We start from the raw sequence: 23,894 nt of genomic DNA on the forward strand, positions 1-23,894 counted from the left end.
CACTATTCTTATGTCATACTTGAGATAAAACTAACTTCCTCGTAGCAAAATTAGGTAAATTTAAAATAGTGTGATGATTATTGACAGTGATGCACAGGCCGGTTTTGATTAATGGGAGTGACCCTCACCCCCATATATTATGACCCAGGTACAAAATGACATGTTCATTTGTACTTAAAGTAAATTCTCCCCTCTGAGGAGATCCTGTGAACTTGTGCAGACTCTGGCCGAGTGAATTTCACACATAAGTTCAATGCAAATGCACCAGTGGAGGTCAACAGACACAAATTTGCTCTGGGCCGTGCACCGGACAAGTCACACCCTTGTGATTGTTACTGAAAACAAAGGGAGAGAGGTGGAAGGTTTTTCTAGACACTTTAATAGAAGTGGAGCTTTCATGGAGCTGATGTCTAGAGGCCAATATATATTTTAATGGAGTTGGATTTTTGGGAAATTGCAATATTGGTTCATTTGTTTTTGTGAGTCAGATGGAAAGTCATTTCTCTTGTGTATCATGTGTAGTTGTTCATACTGTGAGCTTATTTCTGATTTGCTCTGAGGCTGGATGTTGTTGTTATTGTCTGTATATTTACGAGAGTCTCACGTAACTCACCTAACTCTAATAAACATAATGTGGTTCTATAAATGTGTACAACGGAAATTGGATTTCTACTGTGCACAGAGCAACTTTAATCATGTGTGTTAATGAACGTACAGTGTGTGAACGTCTCATAGGAAGAAACGCTGAAACATCCATCCCAGCAGCCAGCTGCGCTGTGTGCCGAACGCCGATTTAATGATGTTGACGATGAGGGTGAGGAAGATGATGCCTGTGTTCAGATTGTTCAGGAAGTTTAAACACCGCTGACAGGAGGGGAGGAGGGTCAGCTCAAAACGAGCTGCACACATGCACACACACACACACACAAAGGTAAAACATACACACATTACACACACAGACAATGACAACACATTCGCACAGAAACACACACACAGAGACACAAAGACACTTATTGGTCCCTTGGCCCAGTCCATTTCCACTCATACTGAATCAAATCAAATATATATAAATATACTGTGGCAGATTAGTGCTGTAAGTACAGTAAGTCACACTTCTCTGTTTGTGTGTGTGTGTGTGTGTGTGTGTGTGTGTGTGTGTGTGTGTGTGTGTGTGTGTGTGTGTGTGTGTGCGTTCCTGTGCATGTTAAAATCGTTCCCTACGTCAGAGTCAGAAATGCATCCTGGCAAACAGGCCAGTTCGCTCCATCCCAAACACTGTGATGCAGATGTTGATGACGAAGATGAGGAAGATGAGGATGGTTGTCATGTTGTTCAGACAGTCCAGACGCTCCTGGTTGATCTCATCAGTGATGTCCCTCCTGGCTGCAACACACACGTACACACACATACCAAAAATAGCGACAATACGAAAACAAAATAATAATCAAAATCCAATTATCAGCTTATCGTAGGTGGTTTGCTGGTGTTGCACAACATGTGGTGGCCTCGAGACACTACACCTAAACCTGCTCGGCCTGTATGTTCCCTGCAAATCAACCTGTCAGTGATTTAGTTTGTTAATATGACTGGTTAAAAACATGGAGGATGGATTTCTGAAGCAGCAGATGTTTCTTATCAGAATAATTTTGCAGCGCTCACCGATGACGATGATCAGGATTCCAGCCACAATCTGAAGAGCCAGGGAGAAGGAGATGAGCGTCAGAACAGCAGCGTAGTACCTGAGGACACAAGAGAACAAATATTATGCAAAGAAAGATATTAACTATATGTGTTTTGATGTAAAACTGTAAATATTACACACACACACACACGTACCTGTATCCAGCTCCCTGTTCGATGACCGTCTTCATGTGTGTGATGTTGGCCAGGAACAGAGCGATGTCCAACATGCCCTCAGCTGCCGACTTCTTGGTGGCGTACAGGTTCATGTTCAGGTTGGAACCGCCCTGAGAAACACGGAGCAACAGATTCAGGACTTCAAATGATTCTCTCCATCCTCATCGCCCAGTGCTTTATTGAAGTTTTTAACAACACAACTAGAATACTGAATGCAAAGCCTTTTCCTCTCTGTCCAACTTGTATAACTTTGTATTTACACCTGCAATCGTGTCTTTTAAAGTCATAGATCCGTAATTCTCGTTTTGTTCATATATGCAGATAGACACATTACCAATATGAAGTTCAGTATTAAGCAACTCCACACTCTCAATACACAATGAAATATCCTTTATCAAATATCTGAGCGGTAGATCTGAGGCCCAGTTGGTATGTAGCATCACATCATTGCACAACCAACACTGTAAAACCTCCCTGATACATTTAATAACGACACATCCTAAAGGATCAAAATCATTCTCATCTATAAGCAACATGAAACTTAGTGGAAATGGATAAAGCAGAATCAACCATAGATGTTTTAAAGTATTCTTTGGCTTCTGATATTTTCTGATCCTGACATGAACAAAATAATGAACTGATGAAATGAAATTATCCTAATCACACTTCTGTAACATGCCAGTCTTCATCCCTTGCTTTCAAGGGGACAACAATGTGAAGTTTATCAAGATCTGCCCTCTAGGAAACCACTGCTACTGTTTATCATCCAAAAGAGACGCGTAGATGTTAAATGCAAATTAAAAATAACAGATGGACAGAGGTGAAGGTAAGGGATAAGAAGGAGGAACAGAGACGTAGAGGAAAGCAGCTCTGCAGGAAAGTTGACCACATGTCTGCTGAGTCATATGAAACTGACCTGAAGAGGGCAGCAAAGACCATGGATACCACTACAAGACATGACCAGAAAACAAAGATAATCCACGAAACAATATGAAATGTTTTTGTTTGTATATCTACTCCCAGGAAAATCCGTAAATTCCTTAAATAAGATACGAGAGATTTAGGAAAAGATAAATCTAACTCTTGTTATTGGCTCATAAAAATATTCCTGCCATTGTTTTTTATTATTATTTCATCAGATTTAGTTCCAGGAACTAAATTCTCTGATTTAGTGGAGGTGGGGTGCTGAAAACAGAAACTCCCCAGTGTTTCTCGTGCTGCAGCTCATTTGAAAGTTGTTTTTAGATCGATGAAGAGCTGCTCTTTGTTGCACCGCTGAGTGGGTGTGTGAGGCCGCTGAGTGTGTGTGTGTGTGTGTGTGTGTGTGTGTGTGTGTGTGTGATTGTGTTTTGTGTGTTAAAGTGAATGTCTCTATTTTTGCAGAACAATCATTCGATGGCGAAGCAGGAAATAACAGGTAATAGCAGAAATGTCACGTTTCCTTGCAGCTTTCCCCAAAAAGAGGTGCTGTGTGTGTGTGTGTGTATATATGCCGGGGTGTGTGTAAGAGTGTGTATGTGTGTGTGTGTGTTTGTCTGGGTGTGTGCGTGTGGGTGTGTGCATCATTACATAAGACCTCATGTATGACCCTCAGCACATGTGAGGAACTAAAAAATGCAGAGATCTAATTATCGTCCTGCACATGCACATATTATGTTTCTTAACACTGAGCCATGGATTACAGGCGTCTGTCCTCAGGAGGATCATTTTACTCTGGCCTGTTTCAGAGCTGCTTGAATCTCTCTTCTTGTCTTTAACCAGAGACGTATAGAAAGTCCATCGTGCGTGTATTAGACACACCTTGCGGCCTTGTGGACATTATTACTGTACATGTTCAACAAAGCAGCCTTTCCTTGTGCTAACTCAGTTTCTCTCCTGTGTTTCTATACCTGCAAAATTACTGCTCACTTGAACCAATTTCTGGATACAGCTGTTCTATAAGAAGCAGCACCACTGACCTTCCTGTACATGAGTAAGATATGATTTTTGAAGCAACAAAGAACGATGTCTTTAGGAAGTAGTTATGTTAGAGAATTTACTTATGTATGCTGCACATACTTTTTTCCATCCATCCATCCATCCATCCTTCCTTCCTTCCTTCCTTCCTTCCTTCCTTCTTTCCTTCCTTCCTTCTTTCCTTCCTTCCTTCCTTCTTTCTTTCCTTCCTTCCTTCCTTCCTTCCTTCCTTCCTTCCTTCCTTCCTTCCATCCTTCCTTCCTTCCTTCCTTCCTTCCTTCCTTCCTTCCTTCCTTCCTTCCTTCCTTACTTCTTTCTTTCCTTCCTTCCTTCCTTCCTTCTTTCCTTCCTTCCTTCCTTCCTTCCTTCCTTCCTTCCTTCCTTCCTTCCTTCCTACCTTCTTTCCTTCCTTCCTTCCTCCATCCTACCCTCTATCCATCTGTCTGTCTGTCTATCTATCTATGACATATGGGGCCTTAATAAGTAGAGACAAACACTTTTCTTTTCCCAGTGAAACTTCTAACAAACATTTCCACTTCACTTAGTTAACAGTTTGTGAGAGTGCACAACAGAAAGCACTGCAGCCTCTGTGAACATGTCACACATGCACAAAGCGTTCTCCGAGGCTGAGATCATCATCGACTTCGTTTCTTCTTCCAAAATTCTCTGAGGCAAACGGAATGACGATAACTAACCAGCAGCACCACAGATCCACTGTGCAGCAGCAGCCAGTGTGTTTTACATCCACTTCCCTCTGGCACACGTCCTCCCTCCGCAGGGAGACAGCGAGTTGGCAGGTGCAGCCCGGTAACAAATAGCTCTCACCGACGGCGTCTGTATGAGGTCTGTGGCTTATCATAGCTGGGCCACGGGTTCTGGTATGAGACGTCACCGCTGACATTTTCAAATGTGGGTTTTCGACTCGGCAAAGGCCGCAACCCAAAACCAAAATAATCTGACTCTTTGTGCAAGATGTATGTTTGTTTTTTTGGGGCTTTTGTGCACCTTGCAGTTTATCCAGATGTTTACCAAAGGAGCAGAGGCCCCACGTGATATCATTCTGTGAAAGAAAACTGGCTCTCTTCCCCCATACGGTAAGAGTACAGTTTGTCCCAGACCACGTTAATCTCCAAGAAACTATGAGGCAATTCCAAAAAAACCTACAAGACTTTGAAAACACTGGGAACACATGTAGCCCGGCCCCTGGAATGTTTTCCCGAAGCGTGTGTGAAAGAGCGAGAGGGAGAGCTGGGTAGGAGCGAGGGAGGAAAACGTGAAGAAGGAGGGAGGAGGACGTGAAGAAGTGAAGAAGTGATGAAAAAAAAGAGAGGCAGTGTTGGATATAGAGACACAAAGAGTGAGAGAGAAAGAGAGAGAGAGAGAGAGAGAGAGAGAGAGAGAGAGAGAGAGAGAGAGAGAGAGAGAGAGAGAGAGAGAAAAAAAAAAGTATGTTTGCATGCTGGCCTGTTTCAATAATTTTTTTCTTTGGAGCCTCATGTGGTCACACTTTATCAACATCAGCTTTGGGAATGCCGCCAAAACACACACACACACACACACACACACACACACACACACACACACACACCACAACCAAAACATTGGAATGGCCTACATACAACTTTATGGCCCATGTGTGTCCACTTACTGTCGTGTCTCTCTAAATGCACCGACTGTTCCTTCGCTGCACTAAATCTCATTTTATTTTGGATGTATTCACATGTACACGTTGATAAATGACAAAATGTCAGTTGTTGCCTTTGTCTCAGCAGGAAGCAAGACAAGTCATACATCCTGATTTACAGCAGCAGCGTGCGCACTCGGCTGCAGGAGGTCGGCGAAGGTCCCACACGTTTACCCTCAGAAGCTGTGAATTACAGCCGAGGCTCCATCATGTGCAGGATTGACGACCCGGCTCCACGGTGAGCAGATGACCGCGAGTGTTTTCTAATCCTGTGAAAGAAAGTGCCTTCCCTGCTGAGAAATAATCAGACAGCTGCATAATATAAGTGGCTTAAGTATTGTGTGTTTTTAAAATATGATATATCATCCAATCATATGGTCTCCTGAGTGTCTCAGTGTCTTTGGTCCTTATCTCTAAAAAGTCATTCAGGTGTTAGCAGTGGTTGTTTCTATTTATGTCTAAAATCTCCACACAGTATAAAAGAGGAGGAGTGATTATCTGCAATGAATTAGTCGAGTTTATAGATTTTGCGTCCTGCGTGCTGAGGAAGTTACTCACTGTTTTATTACTTTTCTACTGGTTTTGAATCACTCCAGCCTGATAGCTGGAATGGGATCTGCTACTGAGACGAGGATCTATAACATGCACAACATCGCAGCTTCAAAAATTCATTAGCTCCAAAGAAACTCATGAAGAAGAGAAATGAGTCTATAGAATTTTCCTTTTTTCCTTCTTTTATAGTTTTACACATGAAGTGATCTTAATCATATTGTTCTAGTCCTCACAAGGTGGTAAATTCAAAGCCCTTTAAGTAGAAGTCACCTTCACCCGCTTACACTCTCATTTATAAACAGCCTCTATTTGCTGACATTTTTTCTATCACACACACCATTCACACACGGGCATCGAACCACCGACCTTCTGGTTAGTGGACGACCCTGCTGAGCCGCAGGTATCTGGTGATCGACTGAAATAGGCTCGAGATGAAAGTCAAATAATCACCATTACAATTTGGTCTTTTATTGGGAAATAAATGTACAACATTTTATGGCACTCCATTAAATAGTTATGGCGACATTTCCCCGGATCTTAAAAATGTCACGCGGCACTGAATGAAAAGTCAGTCTGTCAGGAGTTCTAAATCCTCAGGGGACCATGAATGTACAGAACACTTCATCTATTCACTGCGGAGATATTTACAGTGAGTCTGCACCGAGGCGCTGACATTTCCATACCTACAGTCAGTCCGTTACACTTCTCTGCTCATGTGGCCTCTTTCTCTTTCCTTTTTTCACTCCTGGTTTCTGTAGATGTGTGTTTATGTTGTAAATTCATCCTATAGAAAATCCAGAGTGCTTTCGGGAGTCTCATTCCTGAAAGTCACTGAGCCGAAGCTGTGGGCACAGGGCCACATCAGATAACTTACACACACACACCAAAAACATACACAAACACACACACACACACGCACACGCTGTACCTGACCTGTCCTACCATGCAAAACTACACGTTTACACTCCTGACTGCCAACACACACACTTGCAGGGCATGAACACTCTCACACACACACACACAAACACACACCAGCACGTTGACTAAACCACATGGAGGGCCCCCCTCAACCTCACAGGAAGTGCTCCTCCCCTGGACTCCCATTGGCCGCTATAATAACCAATGGGAAGAAACGACCAACTAGGAGTGGAGCTCTGGTTTTCCTTTAGTATCTTATTTTAACTGCCCGTCTCTCCATCTCAATGTCAGTACTTCCCAATTTTTTCTGTTTTTTCCCCCTTTTTCCACGTCTCCCTCTGCCTGAAGGCATCAACCCTCTGGTTGCTTTTAATGTAACTTCCACAGAGAACGAGAGAGAAGAAGACAGCAGAAAAGCAGATGAGGAGAAACAGATGAGAATCAGCATCAATGGAGGAAGAGAAGCAGCGACCAAGATGATCCCCCCCCCCCCCCCCCCCCCCCCTCGCCGACTCCCTGGCAGCAGATCAGCTTTGGCAGTTACTTGCGTACTCGAATGATTTTTGGCTCTGAACCCAACTCAGTTTTTGCCAAAAACTAAGAGCAGCGCTGAGAGAAAACTTAGAGAGAGAAGAGACGGACATGTTTTTCTTTTCAGTAACTGAAATCCATGATTGGCTTTAAACGCATTAGATCCATTTGTTAAACTCTTTTCTAATCCCAGCTGAGTCTGCAGATCTCAGTGAGAAGACCTCAAATCCATCTGCTTCAATTCATATTAAAAGATTTTTGAAGAATGGCGTGAACACAGTCGAACATTAGCAGCTATAACAGCCGGATATTGCCAAACAAAATCTAAAGGTCGAAGAATTTAGGATTTATATTCATCCTGAAGCCAGACTTCAAGTAAATGCTTAAAATACACATTTTCAGGCCTGACTGTGAAAACTGGTTCCACATGCAGAGGTGAACACATCAGGTCCATTCACACATCACATCTTGACATTTTGCTTGTTTGTGCAGGAGGGGGGCACATCAACACGTGATGTTCTGCGATCCAGTGTGTGTGTGTGTGTGTGTGCGTGTCTGTGTATGTCTGTGTGCATTTCCATGAAAAGACATATTATGTTTAGACACCAACAAACAGAGGAGTAAATTCTGCGCACGTACCCAACAAATCCAGCAAGAGCCAAATCTCTAATTATGTGAACTTTGACATAGAAAAAAACTTTTGCAACTTGAAGACCTCATTGCCATCATTCATCCCACTGACTGGCCTGTAATTAGCAAAACTGGCATGAAAAACAACCTTTAAAATGTGTGTGTGTGTGTGTGTGTAAGCGTGCAAGTGTTTTTATGTATAGACTCACATGATGCTGATGCCGGCCTTTACAATAAGTCTGGATATATATGTACTTGGGTACAAGGCCAATGAGTGAATTTGCAAAATCATGAAACTTGTAATTTCGTTACCTGCTGCGTCCCCTTAGGTCCCACCTGAGTGAAGGCACATGTACTTTTAACACGGAGGATAAAAACCGCTCTCTTCTCCTCTCTTCCTCCCTGTTTACAATCACATTAATCTTTCCTCTTGAGTCCAACACTCCCACAGAATCTAATCATTATAGTATTTTCAACTCTGGGCCTGTTTCTATTCAGTGATGGCTCAGTTAAAATCCCATGTCCTTTCAGAAGATTCCTCAGTGGAGCCTCCATTCAATTCCAGATTAGAGAATGATTTGCATGATATCGACACTGTGATTTAAACTATAAATTACATAATAAAATTCATGAGCATTTTCTGTTTCTGTTTAACTGTGTCTCTGATGGTTCTCTCATCTCCTTCCTCCCTGTGATGATCAAAGTGTTGACCTGCAGGGGACGAGCTGTTACTCAGCAGGATGGACCAGTCACTAACTTGCCGGACAGGATTTGCAAAGAATCATTAGTGTGTGTGTGCACGCTTCATGAGACCCAGCACCAGTTTATGACCTTGAGCGTGAGAACATATTAGAGGAGATGTTGTCAGGGCCTCCACTCTTAAAAGGTCTGTTTGAGAGACTTGAATGTCAAGCAACCACAACATTACTTCTAATATTTTAATGCAGGATATGTTTAAAGTAATATGTATTTGTCAAAGGCCATTCTGCTGCATAAACTTTGTATATTTTAATGATAATAATACTTTCTTGCCTGAAGGGGTTTTACTTGTAATCGGTTGTATTAACATTAATGTATCGCTGCCTCTTCAGTAGAGGATCTCCATTTTTCTCGCAGCACTGGATCTGGATAAAGGACCCTGAAGGACTTCATCAACTTTGACCCTGGATTCTCTTGTTCTCTGATAAAGAGTAGACATTTTGGGGAAGTGAATGATGCTCAGAATCTGACAGATCTTACAATGGCCTGTTTGAGGGTTAGGACTTTGTTTTAGGGTCACAGTGAGGATTACGATTAGGTTTAAGTTAGGATAAAGTAACTGAGCCCATTTCCTTTGAAAGGATGCAGGAGGTTCACCGTCCTTCCCTCGGTCAGTCTCTAACCCTGGTCCCAGGAACACTGACCGCAGTCAATCCATCATCCTCCAAGAAAGTTGTGATTGACTTTATCTATTCATTCATTCTGAACCTTTATCCTGTCTATGTGTGTTCTCCTTTGTCTTGTATTACCAAAACTAAAAACCAGATTCCAGAATAGTTCTTATAAGCTGTCAGCTTCCTGGACTCTCTAGATTCTAGCTCTTGAATTTTAAAAGCATTTGATCTAACTTCGAACAAATTAAAGTTATGAAAAAAAAGACATAGAAGTGTGCATGTGTGTGTGTGTGTGTGTGTGAGGAGATAGAATACAGGGGAAATAAACCACCCACATAACCCTAACCTTTGACCCTTGACCTATCACCCCTGAATGGTGAGACGCTCGGCCACACACGATGCCACCGTGGGGAAACCCACACGGGCAGGAAATAAAGTTGAACAAACCCTGAGCTGTGATTTAACATGACACATGCGGACACACGGTGTAGGCATTTCCCTGCATGTGTGTGTGTAGCGGGCGGACTCCCACTGCTCTGTAATCCAACTGCTTACACTCCACCACAGGAGCGTGCATTTCTGCATGGGCACTTCCATCTGTTATCCAGGGAACAGAGAGAGAGAGAGAGAGAGAGAGAGAGAGAGAGATAGAGAGAGAGAGAGAGAGAGAGAGAGAGAGAGAGAGAGGAGGCAGTGATCTAATATCGGTCGACTCTTTCCATTCCTGATCACGAGCACATGGTGCCACAGCGTTCCTCATATCAGTGACTCAGCCAGCCGGCCCCCCCAGCCCTGCAGGGACATCCTGTATGTTTGGAGGGTCCCATTTCCAACTGACAGGACTTTACCACCATGAAATCCTCCCTGTACTGCAACACCGATATCATAAAAAAAAAAAACAATTGTTATTTTGGAAAACTACTGTTATTCGTGTTTTTATTCTCGAGTATTTCAAGAATAATTCTGGTTTGTTATGACTTTAGCAAACCGTTTCTACATCTTCTCCTTTCAGCTGCTCATATTACTGGCATGACCGTTGCCCCAGAGTGAAGTCAAAGCATATTAATCGCCCCCTGGTGGGTGGCTGCACTAGGCCGACCTCAACAAGGGCTACAGGTGTGTGTGTCTGTGTGTGTGTGTGTGTCCATAAACACTTGGTTCTCCTATGACGTCAGCCCTGCTACAAGAATGTGTTACCTAAGAGCCTTGCTAATATAGCATCATCTAGAATGCTCCAAACCATAAAGTACCAGATGTGTGTGTGTTTGTATTAATCTGCGTGTTGCCAGGTAGGTGTGGGGGGGAGGGGGGTGCGTCGCATGCCAGTTATGTCGGATGTGTCATGGCAACATCACAAACAGAAACAGAAGTGTTCTGACTGTTTTCTGAGCTGCTTTCTCTGCTGTGATGACTTGGTTTAGGTTTGCCGATGACAGGCAGGAATGATGAGTATGAGCAGGCTGGAGTTACTTCAGGGCTCCCTATCAAATTGAAATCTCTCGAATGTACAGCCCAGGCAGAGGAGCCGTCCTATAGGCTTCTCGCTGATGACAGAAGTTTGGCACGTACTGCTTCACTGTATGACTTTGCACCGAGGCTATTCATTATGCTTACATTTCATCGCCGGGTGCAAATGTGATAGGCTCCCGACGAGAATATGTACAGCTACTCCACTTTCCACACACAGTATCTGCTTTAAACCTTTTCTAAATACAAATTCCGACACAAGTTTTATTATTTACACTTTAAAATAAGGAAAACTCTGCTGTGAAGACATCAGAGATGCGATAAGCTGTGTAAATACAAACGTAGCCGAGCTATTCTCTAACCTGTTACTATGCAATATTACGTATTGTATTATTTCTAGAAAATGGAAGTTTAAAGTTGAAGAAAATCTAAATAATGAAATACAGTACAACTATCCCTCAAAGTTGATATTGTGAACATTGGAAAGTACTACTACAATGTTTACATTTTGTATCACTGTTCTAGAGAGAGCACACACACAGACACACAACTGTCCTTTGCGTTTACTTCCATTCACAGCCTGACTTACCAGGATCTCAGGAGAGAGAGAGAGGGAGAGAGAGAGGGGGGGGGGGGGGGGGGGGGGAGAGAGAGAGAGAGAGAGAGAGAGACCACACGTCCTGCAATCAGCAGATGACAAACAACCACACAATGGCCTCAAGCATGATTTGTGGGGCTGTAAAAATATACAAGTCATTGTTGAATGTTTGCGTGAAGGTTTTACAACAGGGAGGACGTGTTTGGACAGTGGACTGACTGTAGCGTCCTTTGTGAGGATGAAGACGGCAGCAATAGCTGGAATTCCTGGTTTTTCTTGGTGGTGTGTAACCTGTCATAAAATGGATGCACATGCCTTCTGCGAACTGGAGCACCAAAAATACCATCATTTTTTTCCCGATGATAATGAATGGAGTGTCACAGTGTTTTCATCACCGCCTCGTCGTCTTTCAGGAGGTCACAGGTCAACAGCGAGGTGCTCAGGGCCCTTCAGGGGAGTGGAAGTCTCCTCCTGTGGGAGCTGGTGTCCGACTCGTCCCCCTGAAGGAATGTTACCTCGACACATGCTGCCTCCCAGCTGCTGCTGCAGCACACGGCTCATTTCAGAGAGAAACGCTGCATCAAGCCAGGTTCAGAACAGGAGATATAGTTTAACATTTCTTCAGAACAACATGCAAGCTCTGGTAAAAGTGTTTCCCAATAGTTTTACCTGCAATGTTACAGGGCTGCGTTCCGCCTCAATGACCAGAGGCAGAGATGCTGTTATGACCATGAACATGACGGTCAGGTTAAAAGTTGTTGTTGTGCAACTTTGCAACAGACAGATCAAACGTAACATTCAGCAAACTGTAAAATCAGTTAGAAATAAGGTGAGATTACTTTTTAAAAATCTAGGAAACTGCTTTGAAAAACGTACGTCGATATCATTTCGTTTTAAATTATGTTTTCGATATTTCTGCTGTATTAGCATAAATCATTTTGTCAACTAGTTAGATGCTTTACAGATCACAATTAAAAGAAATTTGAAGATCACACAACAGATGAGAAAATAAGAAAGACATAGATTGAAATATAAAATATTTAAGATTGGAGGAAAAAATGTATCAGAGCTATGATAATAAAAAAGAAGATAAAAAAATTATATAGAAGGTTAAAAGTTTGAATATATAATCATTTTACAAGTCAGATCCAGTTTATAGGTATCAGGGAATAAATGATTCTCCTCAAATCCCACCATGTCTTCCTGTATGCAGACGTGCAGTCCGTGTTCTAGAGCCAGTATGTGATCAAAAATCATTAAAGCATCAAAAAACAGCCACAAGCTCGTGAGGTATTTCCAATCCTCTGAGTCACCATAGCCTGTGATTACAAAACCAGTCCTGACAGTGTTTGTGGTTCGTTGTAATTATAACTCAAACAGAAATGTCACTTTGCAACAACAAGAGATCTTAACTTACATTTACGATTGCCTGTCTGCATCCAAAACAAACAACTAGCGAGCAGTTGGGGGGGGGGGGGGATACTGCAGGAAGTGTGTGTGTCGTACACAATGCCGGCTCAACTGTAAATTTCTGTGCGGGACATGTTGCCGTGTGGAGGTGTGGTGGAAAGAAAGAGAATGGAGTCGCATCTTGTCTCTGGTGACATTTTGCACCGACGACGAGCTGTTTGGAGTTTAACCCTCGCTGAGGGGCGCCAGCTCTCAGGCCGCGGCCACGTGTGACCTCGCAGGACATTCCTTCCAGCGACTTCCTGGGGTTTATGACTGGGCCTTCCTCGCCCTCCACAACACACACACACACACACACACACACACACACACACATACACACACACACACACACACACACACTTCCTTTCTCTGTGTTCCTGTGTGTGTGGGCATTCCCACTTCCTGAGTTCCACGAATGCAGAGGTTTCTTGTCCAAACTGTGTCCCGAATAAAAGACACGTAAAGCGCAGTGATGAATACTGTCGGCCTGTCTGTTGTTTACAGTGAGACATCATTTCCCTTCTTTTTCACGCTTTCCACTTTTTATTGGTAGACATTTAAAAATGATTATATCCCGTCCTGAGCACCACACAGCCGGTGACACACGGTTAAGGTCTAAGACTCAGAGGAAATTACTCAGACTTTAAACAATCTCAGCCTCATCTGACGGGAAGACAGCATTACAGACTTGAGCCTATAACCAGGCAGGAATGAATGATAACAAATATTTCATCCCTTTATATTCCTCACAGTCACGATATTCCACGCCCTATGTCCCATCAAGTGGCAGAGACGCAATATCAAACCACCTTGTCGGCTTTGCAATTCGTTATTTTGGCAATGGACTTAAATATTGTATACTGCAAAAGACTCAACTCTTAGCAGGTTTTCAATTTGTAGGCTTTTAAAGTGTTTTAGTTTGATCACATCCACTTTGTTCAAACCCGGGGATCCAGTGAACACACACATAGGATTAGTGCACATGGTGATGGTGACAACTGGAAATCTACTGGTTTCACGGGATCTCTGCTCAACCAGTCAAACATAAACAACCACACAGAAAAGGTCACCATCTCCTCCTCTGTGTGTTTGTACTGTACATACAACTGAACTTGCACTTCAGGCTACAGTCATGTGTCTACAGATGTGTGTGTGCTTGCATGAGAGAGAGAGAGAGAGAGAGAGAGAGAGACGGAGAGGTTGTGTAATCCTTGTCATGTATCCATGTATATACACATGCAAATTTCACACACACACGCACACACACACATACATATACACACTCACACACACACACACGCACACACACACATACATATACACACTCACACGCACACACACATACATATACACACTCACACACACACACACACACACTTTATAACATGACGGTTTATTATCTCACCTCATTCTAAGCGCACAAAGTAAACACTTGGTTGCGATGTTGATTTAGCAGAGTAGTGATGTCATGATGATCATCTGTTGTGTAATAACTGAACGACCGGAGCAGTGACACCAGGGTCATTTCACATTTTCAAAAGTTGCTCTGCAGATTTGTTTTTTTACGACTGCACGTGTGTTCCTAGAGAAACAGAAGAAAACCACAATCGGGTTCCCTGGTTACCACCGGGTTTTTATTACTGTGGTAATGTGGGTGTGATCTGAAATCAGCGCTTCTCCTCTGATCAGCCGTCACTGCTGCAAATTGAGCCATTTAATTGTCATGATGGGAGTTTTCCACTGAGACAAACCCAGTGCAAAATACACGTCCTCTCTATCAATTCCCTTTCAATTGAGTAAGTTGATTTACACAGAGAATAATAACCGTCATATAGACAAAAAGATAAACAATGAATGTCCAGAGTTACATGTTGTCCCATCGCAAAGCTGATTATGCAATATATCAAAATCAGTGCTTATCTATTAAACAATACGTAAATCCGTAATAAAGTATCTTGAAAACGAAATGCTCCTGTTATACACAGTGTGTTTACTCTGTTTGCAAAGACTGGTCTGTTCGTTGCACAGAGGTGAAAAAAGGAGCGTGTGTGTGCGGCTGTGAGAAGAAGTAAACGAGTATTTGTCTCACAGAAGTTATGGCTGTTTATTTTCACTGAAGAGGTCAAAGGGTAGACGATAATTTGTGACCACAACACACACACAGGGACACACCCACACACACTATGTTTACGATCATGAGAAAGTTCTGAAATACAACATACAGTTACATACTTGTTAAAGTACAGAGCCAAAGTAGCTGCCTGTGTTATATAGTTTTTGCCAATTAAAGTGTAGACACTTTCTTTTTTAGCAATTTCATAGCCCATATGTTTTTACAGGGATCCAATTTTCACTCAAAGGCCGGCATCCCCCCCCCCATGTCTTAATAAAAACTTGTAATACTGTGGTAAAACAATTGAACAGCAGAACAACACGGTTGATGATCTGTAAAATGCAGTGATTCTCACTTTCACCAAAACACGAGTGAAATCAAATGTTTTCCTTCAAGACCTGGAGTCCTCATGGTCTTACACAGAGGACGGTTAATAACAGAGGGTCATTGTTTCACGCTGGGCATGACCTCACCCTGTGGAAATCAACAATAGTCCCATGAGCGCCACAGGCACCAGTGGACATCAGCTACGGAGACTGGATGAGGTAAGACAGAACCTCACCCACCTCCCCCACTCACAACCACCCACGCCATCGCTTTTCTTTTTTCCTTTTGAACACACTTATAATCATGAATGACCTCACACAGCCACCTCACTCCAACACACTATCTAAGTGTTACGGTTGTGCGCTTGTACAGAAAGCTCCAAGTGGTATCGTTGTGTCTAAATGTGTGAACAAGCATCATTAAGGGCGTGTGACTACAAATGGTAACACTACCTAATAACCTTTGCAAAGGAGGGTGAGTTTTCATGGTTTGCTCGTTCGATTATTTGCACGTCTTTGGCAGGATTACTCCAAAACTACACCGCCCATTTCCATTAGATTGCTGGGGACAGTTGGGTCATGACGGAAGGAAGAACCTGCTACATCTTTGATGGATCCTTAGTGTGAGTCACAAGGTCACAAGGTCACAGTGTGATAAGAACTATTAAAAAAGAACTGAAACCATATTCCCCTCCGCTAACCTAGAGGAGGCCGGATTTATGACCCATACTGCAGCCAGCCACCAGGGGGCGATCGAGATGCTTTGGCTTCACTTTGAGGGAGGTCCTGTTTATCTTTATGTACAGTCTATGTGTTTACATTACTACACACAATCCACACACACACGTCTACATGTATGCAGCCTTTTCCACAAACCGTACACAACATCAGCGACCAGCTGCTGCTGCCATCTGATTGGATGAGGCAACACTGACACTGCAGGGAATGAAGGTAGAGAGAGAGCGAGAGAGAGAGAGAGGGAGATAGGTCTTTATCTACCTGTAGATCCCCCTTCAATCAACGTAAACACACTCATGTACACACTCATGCGTTCATTCACACGCTCGACACTGGGCCTCAGCCTGCAGCCCAGCACATTTTTTTTTTTACTTAAATCAACAGGTTCGATTCCGTCTCTTAAAGGAACAGCACCGAATTTGGGAAACACATTAATTCATATTTATCTCCGAGGAGGGACGGCAAGTTTAGAGGGTCAGTGTCACATCTCTTAACACACACACACACACAGAGCCGCACAGCAGCACCACACCCGAGGGGCTCCTGGGGGTTTACGACATTGTACATTGTTTATGTCTATTTTTATGCCTGTGCCACATGTGTGACTGCGTCTCTATGTGAGTTTGGCCGCCGTCCAAGCTCAGCACACGGGCCCGGCCACGAGTTACACTTTAACACCGCCGCAGTTAAAAGTCTCCGTGTTAGACTTGCAGTCAATAAGCACCGCACCATTCTCTGAAAAGAAATGAATCCTGGTGAATTCTTTGACAGGCCCTTAAACAGTTACAGGTTTTGTTTTCTTATAATGAGTCAAGGGTGTGTAAACAGAGCTACATGGAAAGTCAGTGAAAAGCCTAAAAATGATTGATAGGCAGTGAAAATGGATTTATAAGTCTGGTGTGTGTGTGTGTGTGTGTGTGTGTGTGTGTGTGTGTGTGTGTGTGTGTGTGTGTGTGTGTGTGTGTGTGTGTGTGTGTGTGGGAGAGAGAGTTATGGTGTCCCAGTAGGGGGGCCTCTGCACTGGAAATGGGGTTTTCCTGTTCCTTCTTGGCAGATACAGCTGGAACACGTGGATGTGGAAGAAAGTGGGTCACAACAACAGTCTCGAGCCGTTTTCTGAAATGAACTCCTCAAGTACGAAGAGCGAAACACGAGATCGTTCGGCTCAGGCACATTCCCAACAACAGGAACACGGCCAGAACATTCAGGTGAAGGGTGGCGCCTGCGTCGAGCGTAGAGGAGGCAGGACATGATGCAAAAATGTCCCTGCAGGAATCAAATGTTTTTGTTTTTAGCACATCGGCCCTTCCTTTGTGTCTTCTTCATGTACGGTTCCTTATTTCCATTCTGAGACATTTGGAGTTTTGCATCTGTGGCGTGTTAGAAATGTCGTCAACACGCCCGCTCACTCCCTCTTCTCCAGCTATTTGCCTGCTACCTTCCCACATGGGGTCACTGGGACTTTTTCCAGGCATTTTCCCAGTTTGCTGGCGGGAAAAGTTCCAGAATACTTCAGATTCAACCGACTCTGGACACTCTTGACACTTTCAGGATGTTCTGTGAGGTATTTAGCTGAGGATTTGACTGATGATTGATTTAATGTGAAAAACATTGTCTTTATGAAACACACAAAAGTCTTTCACCAGCTGAAAATGGCGTCAGTAATGATTTAAATAGCAGACTTGTGTGTCTGTGATGAGAACACTATATCTGTGTCTGTTGTTTTTCACTCTGACAACATAATTGTGGGTTTGTGAAGAGAGAAAGAGGCACAACACACACACACACACACACACACACACACACACACACACACACACACACACAGATAGACTGTTCTGTGTAACAGTGTGTGTGTGTGTGACAATCTCATGTTTTATATCTGGTAAAGTGTTTTGCCTGGAATCACTCATCTTGTCTCATTGGCATTGATTAAGGCCAGAGAAGTGTAAAAGCTGTTTCAGATTCAGACTCAGAGTAATTTCCCCTCCTGGAAAAAAAACACACATCCCCCCTGGGCAGAGGAAGATGAGGATAAAGAGAGAAAAAGAGAATGGAGAAGAATGTGTGAGGGAGAAAGAGAAGAAGGAGAACTGGACAAGGCCTGCGGCTAAAAGAGTGGGAGAGAAGGCAAAACAAATCTAATTTGAAATCAGTCAAGTCTGCACAAATGTGTAATATAATAAAAGAAAATGAAATATAACAAATATGATATTTTTCTCTATATATTGGGATTAATAATGTAAATGTATGAAGAACGGAAAACAAGATTGTCCAGCTCAGACACGTTTCCAATAACAGGAACATGTTATATAATATATATATATATAATCATGATCTCAAACAGGCGGCTCACACCTGGAACTGAAGGATGGAGGAACGTGCTTGTGGGTAAAAATGTCAAAGGTTAGATACCCGGACATATAAATTAAATGGTGAGACTGTATTTATATAGCTGTTTTACATTCCTAACGACCATTAAGAGATCTTTAGAGTACCAGCACAGCTACTCCACAGCACCTCTATGTGTAGCCATTTTTCTATCACACACCAGTCACAGTGCACAGAGACTCCGGGGTTCGGGATCTAGCACTTTTAAACTTCCGAATGCAGACTTGAGGAGCCCGGGGATCAAACCACAGACCTTCTGGATAGTGGACGACCCGCCTTAACCTCCTGAGTCACCGACAAGAGGAAGCACTTGCCTCATCCTCCTTCCTCGTTCTCCCCGCTGAGAAACCGTCCTGCTGTGTGAGTGTGTGCAGGGTGTCGCTGTAAACGCTGGTGTGAACGAACCCGAGATGCTTCGTGGGCACTTTGGCATCCGATTGCTCCATTCACATTCTGATGTGTTCACGCATCAATCCGTCATCGCACTTTGTTGAGTAGAATAACATATATTATTATTCTGATTCCGATTATAGATATGTCTTGTGACAGAGCGTAAAAAACACATGTACGACACAGTGAATATACTAGGCAGATTTTACATTGCACAACTATTACGCAACAACAAGACATTTAAAGATGAGTCTCAGTTGGGTCTCGGATGAATGTTCCCGGAATCACACACACACACACACGCACAGACTTTCTCGCACTTCACACCCACACTCAGAATTTGGCATTTGCCATGTAGGGGCCAACATTGGGTCACACACACACACACACACACACACACACACACACACACACACACACACACGCATGTATAAACATGTAATGTCCAAGAGAGGCAGTAAATGTATTCTGGGAGGTGAGAGAAGTGGGATGGAGTCGAGAAGTCGAGAGGGACGGTGGCCACAGAGGGACATTCAAACAAGTGGATTAAAGAAAGAATATTCTATTAAGCGGCTTGATGCAGCAGGATCAACACCTGAGAATACAAACATAGGTGTTGCCATAGCACATATTACACAACACATATTGACGCACTGTATTATTTTGGTATGAGCATTGCTATTGTTATTGTTGATATATCATAGTGAGTGACCTGCCCTGACTTGTTGGCCTCTGCCGTAAGCACTCGATGGTCGTCTCAGGCTAGTTCACATGCAAGAAGTGACTGTGAGATGAAGCTGTCACGCTTCTTGTTTTGCTGCGATCGTCTCAACTTTCGTTTCAGTGACAGCACGACCACCGAATGGTGTGTTTCTGTTGATGGGCACATTATGGAGATCCTAAAGTCAAGTATCAGGCTCCGATGACTGAGCAACGATCCTCTCAGACCATAACAAAATAAACCTAAAAATAAACCTTGCATCCTCTGAGATGAGAAGAAATACGAATCTTTCTTTCTTGATATTTATGCAAAGTGACAGATATTTTTCATTCAAACAGAAGCATCATTATTTTTGGGAATTCCCAGATTCATGAGGCCAAATTCACTGACTTCATTGACTGAGCAAATTAAGTCTGATAAAGATTCTTCTTCTTCACCTTTTGTCTAAAAACTCATACCGAGTTGTCAGTGGGACTGAATGGCTTTGATAGAGAGAGCCTGGGAAAGTATTGAAAGACTTGTGCATTGAGTTAGTTAAGTTCTTCTTATGGTATTTGGTTATATTCAGAAAAATATAACCATTATTGTAAGTTTCTGTTTTCTGAAGCATGATGGCCGCTCAGGGAGAGGCTGTGTCATTCCTTCTAATTCGGTGTCAGCTCTCCACGCCCCGTCGCCGTGCTCTATACATAGAGGGGGACTTCAAGGTGTAAAGACTTCACACCATAGAAATAGATTCATCATGGCAGCTCCGCAACAGACGCTGAGTGAAAACCTCATTAATCCAAATGCAGCAAATGACATGTCTCCCCGTCCAATGTGTTGAGCGTAACATGTCTCCTGAAGCACCAGATAGTATTCAAAAGTCCTGTGTTACTGTTTCATCCGACAAAAAGTGACATAAAGCACAAGCTGCATCTGAGGTGTAAGTACAGCTGCTACCCAAAAATGGTAAAGACATTTGAGATGCATGATGTAGACATACGGGATATGAGAGAGTTTTTTCACATGCACACACACACAGACGCACACACGCATGCATACATTTCTCATTTCTGCTTTTCCGAGGGTCACATATTTCCCACCGCTCGTCTGTCAACATGTGATTAGTCGACCGGGCCTGAAACGAATAGCTGCGGCTTGGTCTCGGATGCACAATGTGATCATTAGCGCCGAGGTTAGAGGCCGGACGCAGGTCACCTGTCCTTGAGGGCGTGCACGCGAGGCAATCCTCCATCGCCACACGCTCGCAGACGTGTTAGCTATGTTAGTCAGTCTAATTCTCGCTGTGCACACACACACACCAGGCCACTGCTGCAGCCACCGAACTGAACACTGTTTGCACTCGACCGGTGTTAACACAAATTCTCGAGACATTTAGATTCTGCAATGTGTCCAGCGTGACTCATGAAAAATGTGCGCACGTGTGTTAACAGAAGAACAGAGCAAGCATTCATGACGGGTATATTTGGAGGTGGTCAGCAGAAAGGTAAACACGTATATTTTCTTTGCCACATGAATTCATAACCATCCACTAAAACTGGCATCCTGCTTTAGACTCCTACCGAGCAACTCTGCATAAATATTCACAACCTCCTCTGATCTAATGAGCAGGTAGAAGGAGACACTTTGAACTCTGGAAAATGTCCAGACAATTGGGTAGAGACATTCTCCAGACTTCACATATGAAGAACACAGCAGTCAGAGGCGTTCACAGCTACAGGAAAAGGTCCAGAGCATTTAGGCGAGGGATGGCGTCATGGGTAGAGCAGGAGGCAGGACATGACCTATAAATTCTGATGTGTTGATATACCAGCGTGGGCCCTTATCACCATAATCACATTTGTTTTGTTTTGCATTCATGTCTTAGAAGCCTCATCAACATTCCCACAGCCGGACATTTTTACCAGGGCCCTGGCACGAAAAGTTCCAGAAAATATCCAGAGCAGCCGACTCAGACATTTGCGTTTTCTCATGCAGCCCCTCCGGAAACAGAAACATGATGTCAGCATCAATCTGAATTCATTTGATTCTACTTCTTTCACCTTTTATCTTTGCCACAACCATGAACGTGACCATTTCTTGCCCAACCCTAAACCTAACCTAACCACAGTTCACATCTCACCCCTCACCTTAACTAGAAAATCACATGATGATGTTTAGCTTCATGATTACAAGGGCTTTGGTTCAAATGAGAACAACTGGTGAAGAGGTAACAAAGACAAGTACTTACACACCAACACACATATACACACACACACACACACACATACACACACACACACACACACACACACACACACACACAGTCCTTGTTATTTGTTGTGCCTGCCAATCAACCAGCGGGGCTATCAGTTACTGGTATATTTAGCTGCACAAGTGAACAAAGTGCTATTACACAAGACCAGCTCTATGTGTGTGTGTGTGTGTGTGTGTGTGTGTGTGTGTGTGTGTGTGTGTGTATGTGTGTGTGTGTATGCGTGTGTGTGTGTGGGTGTGAATGATGACTCAGAAGATAAGTTGTATAATGGAACCAGTGCCAAACTGACTTGAACGATAACAAACCAAAATCAAAACAAACCGAAATGAAAAAATAACAATAACAGAAAAACAAAATACTTTCTTTCTTTTTACTACTATCGTATATTTTGGGCAGCCGAGAGGTTGATGATGGTGAAGTTGATGCTGAAGGAAGAATTCTCCGCAGACCCAGAACTTGCTTGTATAGTTAAAGTTTATTACACAGAAGTCTTTACAGGTCAGGACGGACTCTAGAAATCCGGAGACATTCACATGCCAATAGTGAAGCCCGATTTGCAGGCGTCAAACATACAATATATATAGGGGTTGCCTACGCCCATGGCAACATCCCACATCCCATGGTTGAGAGGTGCATGACTACATGTGTTTGAACGCATAACATGTAAATGTAAGGATGAATTCATAACAACATGCCTCGTGCTTAGTAGAAGAAAACCCATTTTCTACACTCATCCATTAAGGGGTCAGAGTTCATACCCTAGGGGAGAGAACTAACAAGAAATGCATAGAAGAGTTACTGAGAATCTAAAGATGGGGGCCGCATGCTTAAACATGTGATTCTGGTTCATACTAAGGTTAAAGGTAGCAGAATATACTACACTACTAAGTAAAAAGTGTCCATAAATATGTCTTCTCAAAAACAACACGCCTCGTTCTCAGCCCTCCTTGACCTCTCTTCTTGGCGTTAGTGAGTACCTGCTCTGTTGACCCGCGGCTATATTGCCTTTATTAGCCTTCACACCCAGGCACTAATTGATATTTGATGGATGTCGTGATCATTTCTGGGTCTCGGAATAGAGTCCAGACGCTCGGCCCCAACCCCGAGAGCCACGCACCATCCCTCTGATCCTCAGCTCGCACGTAGGCAGGACATACCGCGGCTCTGTGGCAAAGCTAAGACAGGGGCTGCAATTCACAGATCAACCCCAAAAAAAGGGGGGTGAAAGAGTGAAGGGACAGAGGAAGAGGGGGACACAGAAAGGAAGAGAGAAGACTGGACGGAACAACTTCACTATTGTTTTTCCTTCTTTGTATCGTTTGTCGTTTACGGCCTTCCCCGACTTTGCCTCCCCTCTTTTTCTCACGCAGTCTTTTCTTGGGTGCACTAACCTGCAGCGGGCCGCCAGCCGGCATGGTGGACCTCAGCGATGTCAGGTCGATGTCTCGGCCCGGCTCCCCTCGCTCTGTCTTCCCCATTCCCTGCATAATAAGACCCCGAAGCGACTCGCGCACCAAGTGTTGCCCGTGCTGCAGTAAAGATGCTAATGGCGCGGATGGCAGTGGTCGTTATGAAGGAGGAAATTACACTGGATGCCAGGCACCGAGCGCCAGGCGAAGGCCGGAGAGGACAGCGGACAGACAAACAAACGACTCATTCACCCCCCCCGATCTTGGCCTCCCCCCACGCTCTCTCACTGTACACTCTTTCCGCATGTCTCTCTGTCTCTTTCTCCCTCTCTCTATTCTCCCTCTGTGTCAAATCGAGGCTGTTAAAATGGTAGAAGAAAACTAATGAGCCACCACATTGAAAACCGAGCAAACGTTTTTTAATCCCGTCCTTGTGCACGGCTTTATTTGAATGGCCCGACCACTGCGACCAGGTTGGGTCTATTTACGTGTGTTTGCCCAACGGAAACATTCTGCTGTGTTCCTGTT

The 23,894-nt window shown here is 43.6% G+C and overlaps 1 protein-coding gene across 1 annotated transcript; it reads right to left on the reverse strand.

Annotated features, from left to right (window-relative positions):
• Nucleotides 1–729: 729 nt before the first annotated feature.
• On the reverse strand, nt 730–23,444 carry LOC128428841 (ninjurin-2). Its single transcript, XM_053415099.1, has 4 exons — nt 23,349–23,444; nt 1,837–1,967; nt 1,660–1,739; nt 730–899 (listed from the first exon to the last, which is right to left on the reverse strand). The coding sequence occupies exons 1-4, from the start codon at nt 23,442–23,444 to the stop codon at nt 730–732; spliced, it is 477 nt and encodes a 158-aa protein (XP_053271074.1).
• Nucleotides 23,445–23,894: the final 450 nt, after the last annotated feature.

The sequence above is a fragment of the Pleuronectes platessa genome, chromosome 22, assembly GCF_947347685.1.
Source record: "Pleuronectes platessa chromosome 22, fPlePla1.1, whole genome shotgun sequence".
NCBI lineage: Eukaryota > Metazoa > Chordata > Actinopteri > Pleuronectiformes > Pleuronectidae > Pleuronectes > Pleuronectes platessa.

What these genes read in the sequence shown, in the direction of transcription:
- LOC128428841 (XM_053415099.1), bottom strand. Translation starts at nt 23,444, where the DNA reads ATGCAGGGAATGGGGAAGACAGAGCGAGGGGAGCCGGGCCGAGACATC. An exon ending in CGGCTGGCGGCCCGCTGCAG is followed by an intron (nt 1,968 to 23,348) that starts GTTAGTGCACCC and finishes CGTGTTTCTCAG; the next exon opens with GGCGGTTCCAACCTGAACAT. An exon ending in GAACAGGGAGCTGGATACAG is followed by an intron (nt 1,740 to 1,836) that starts GTACGTGTGTGT and finishes TTGTGTCCTCAG; the next exon opens with GTACTACGCTGCTGTTCTGA.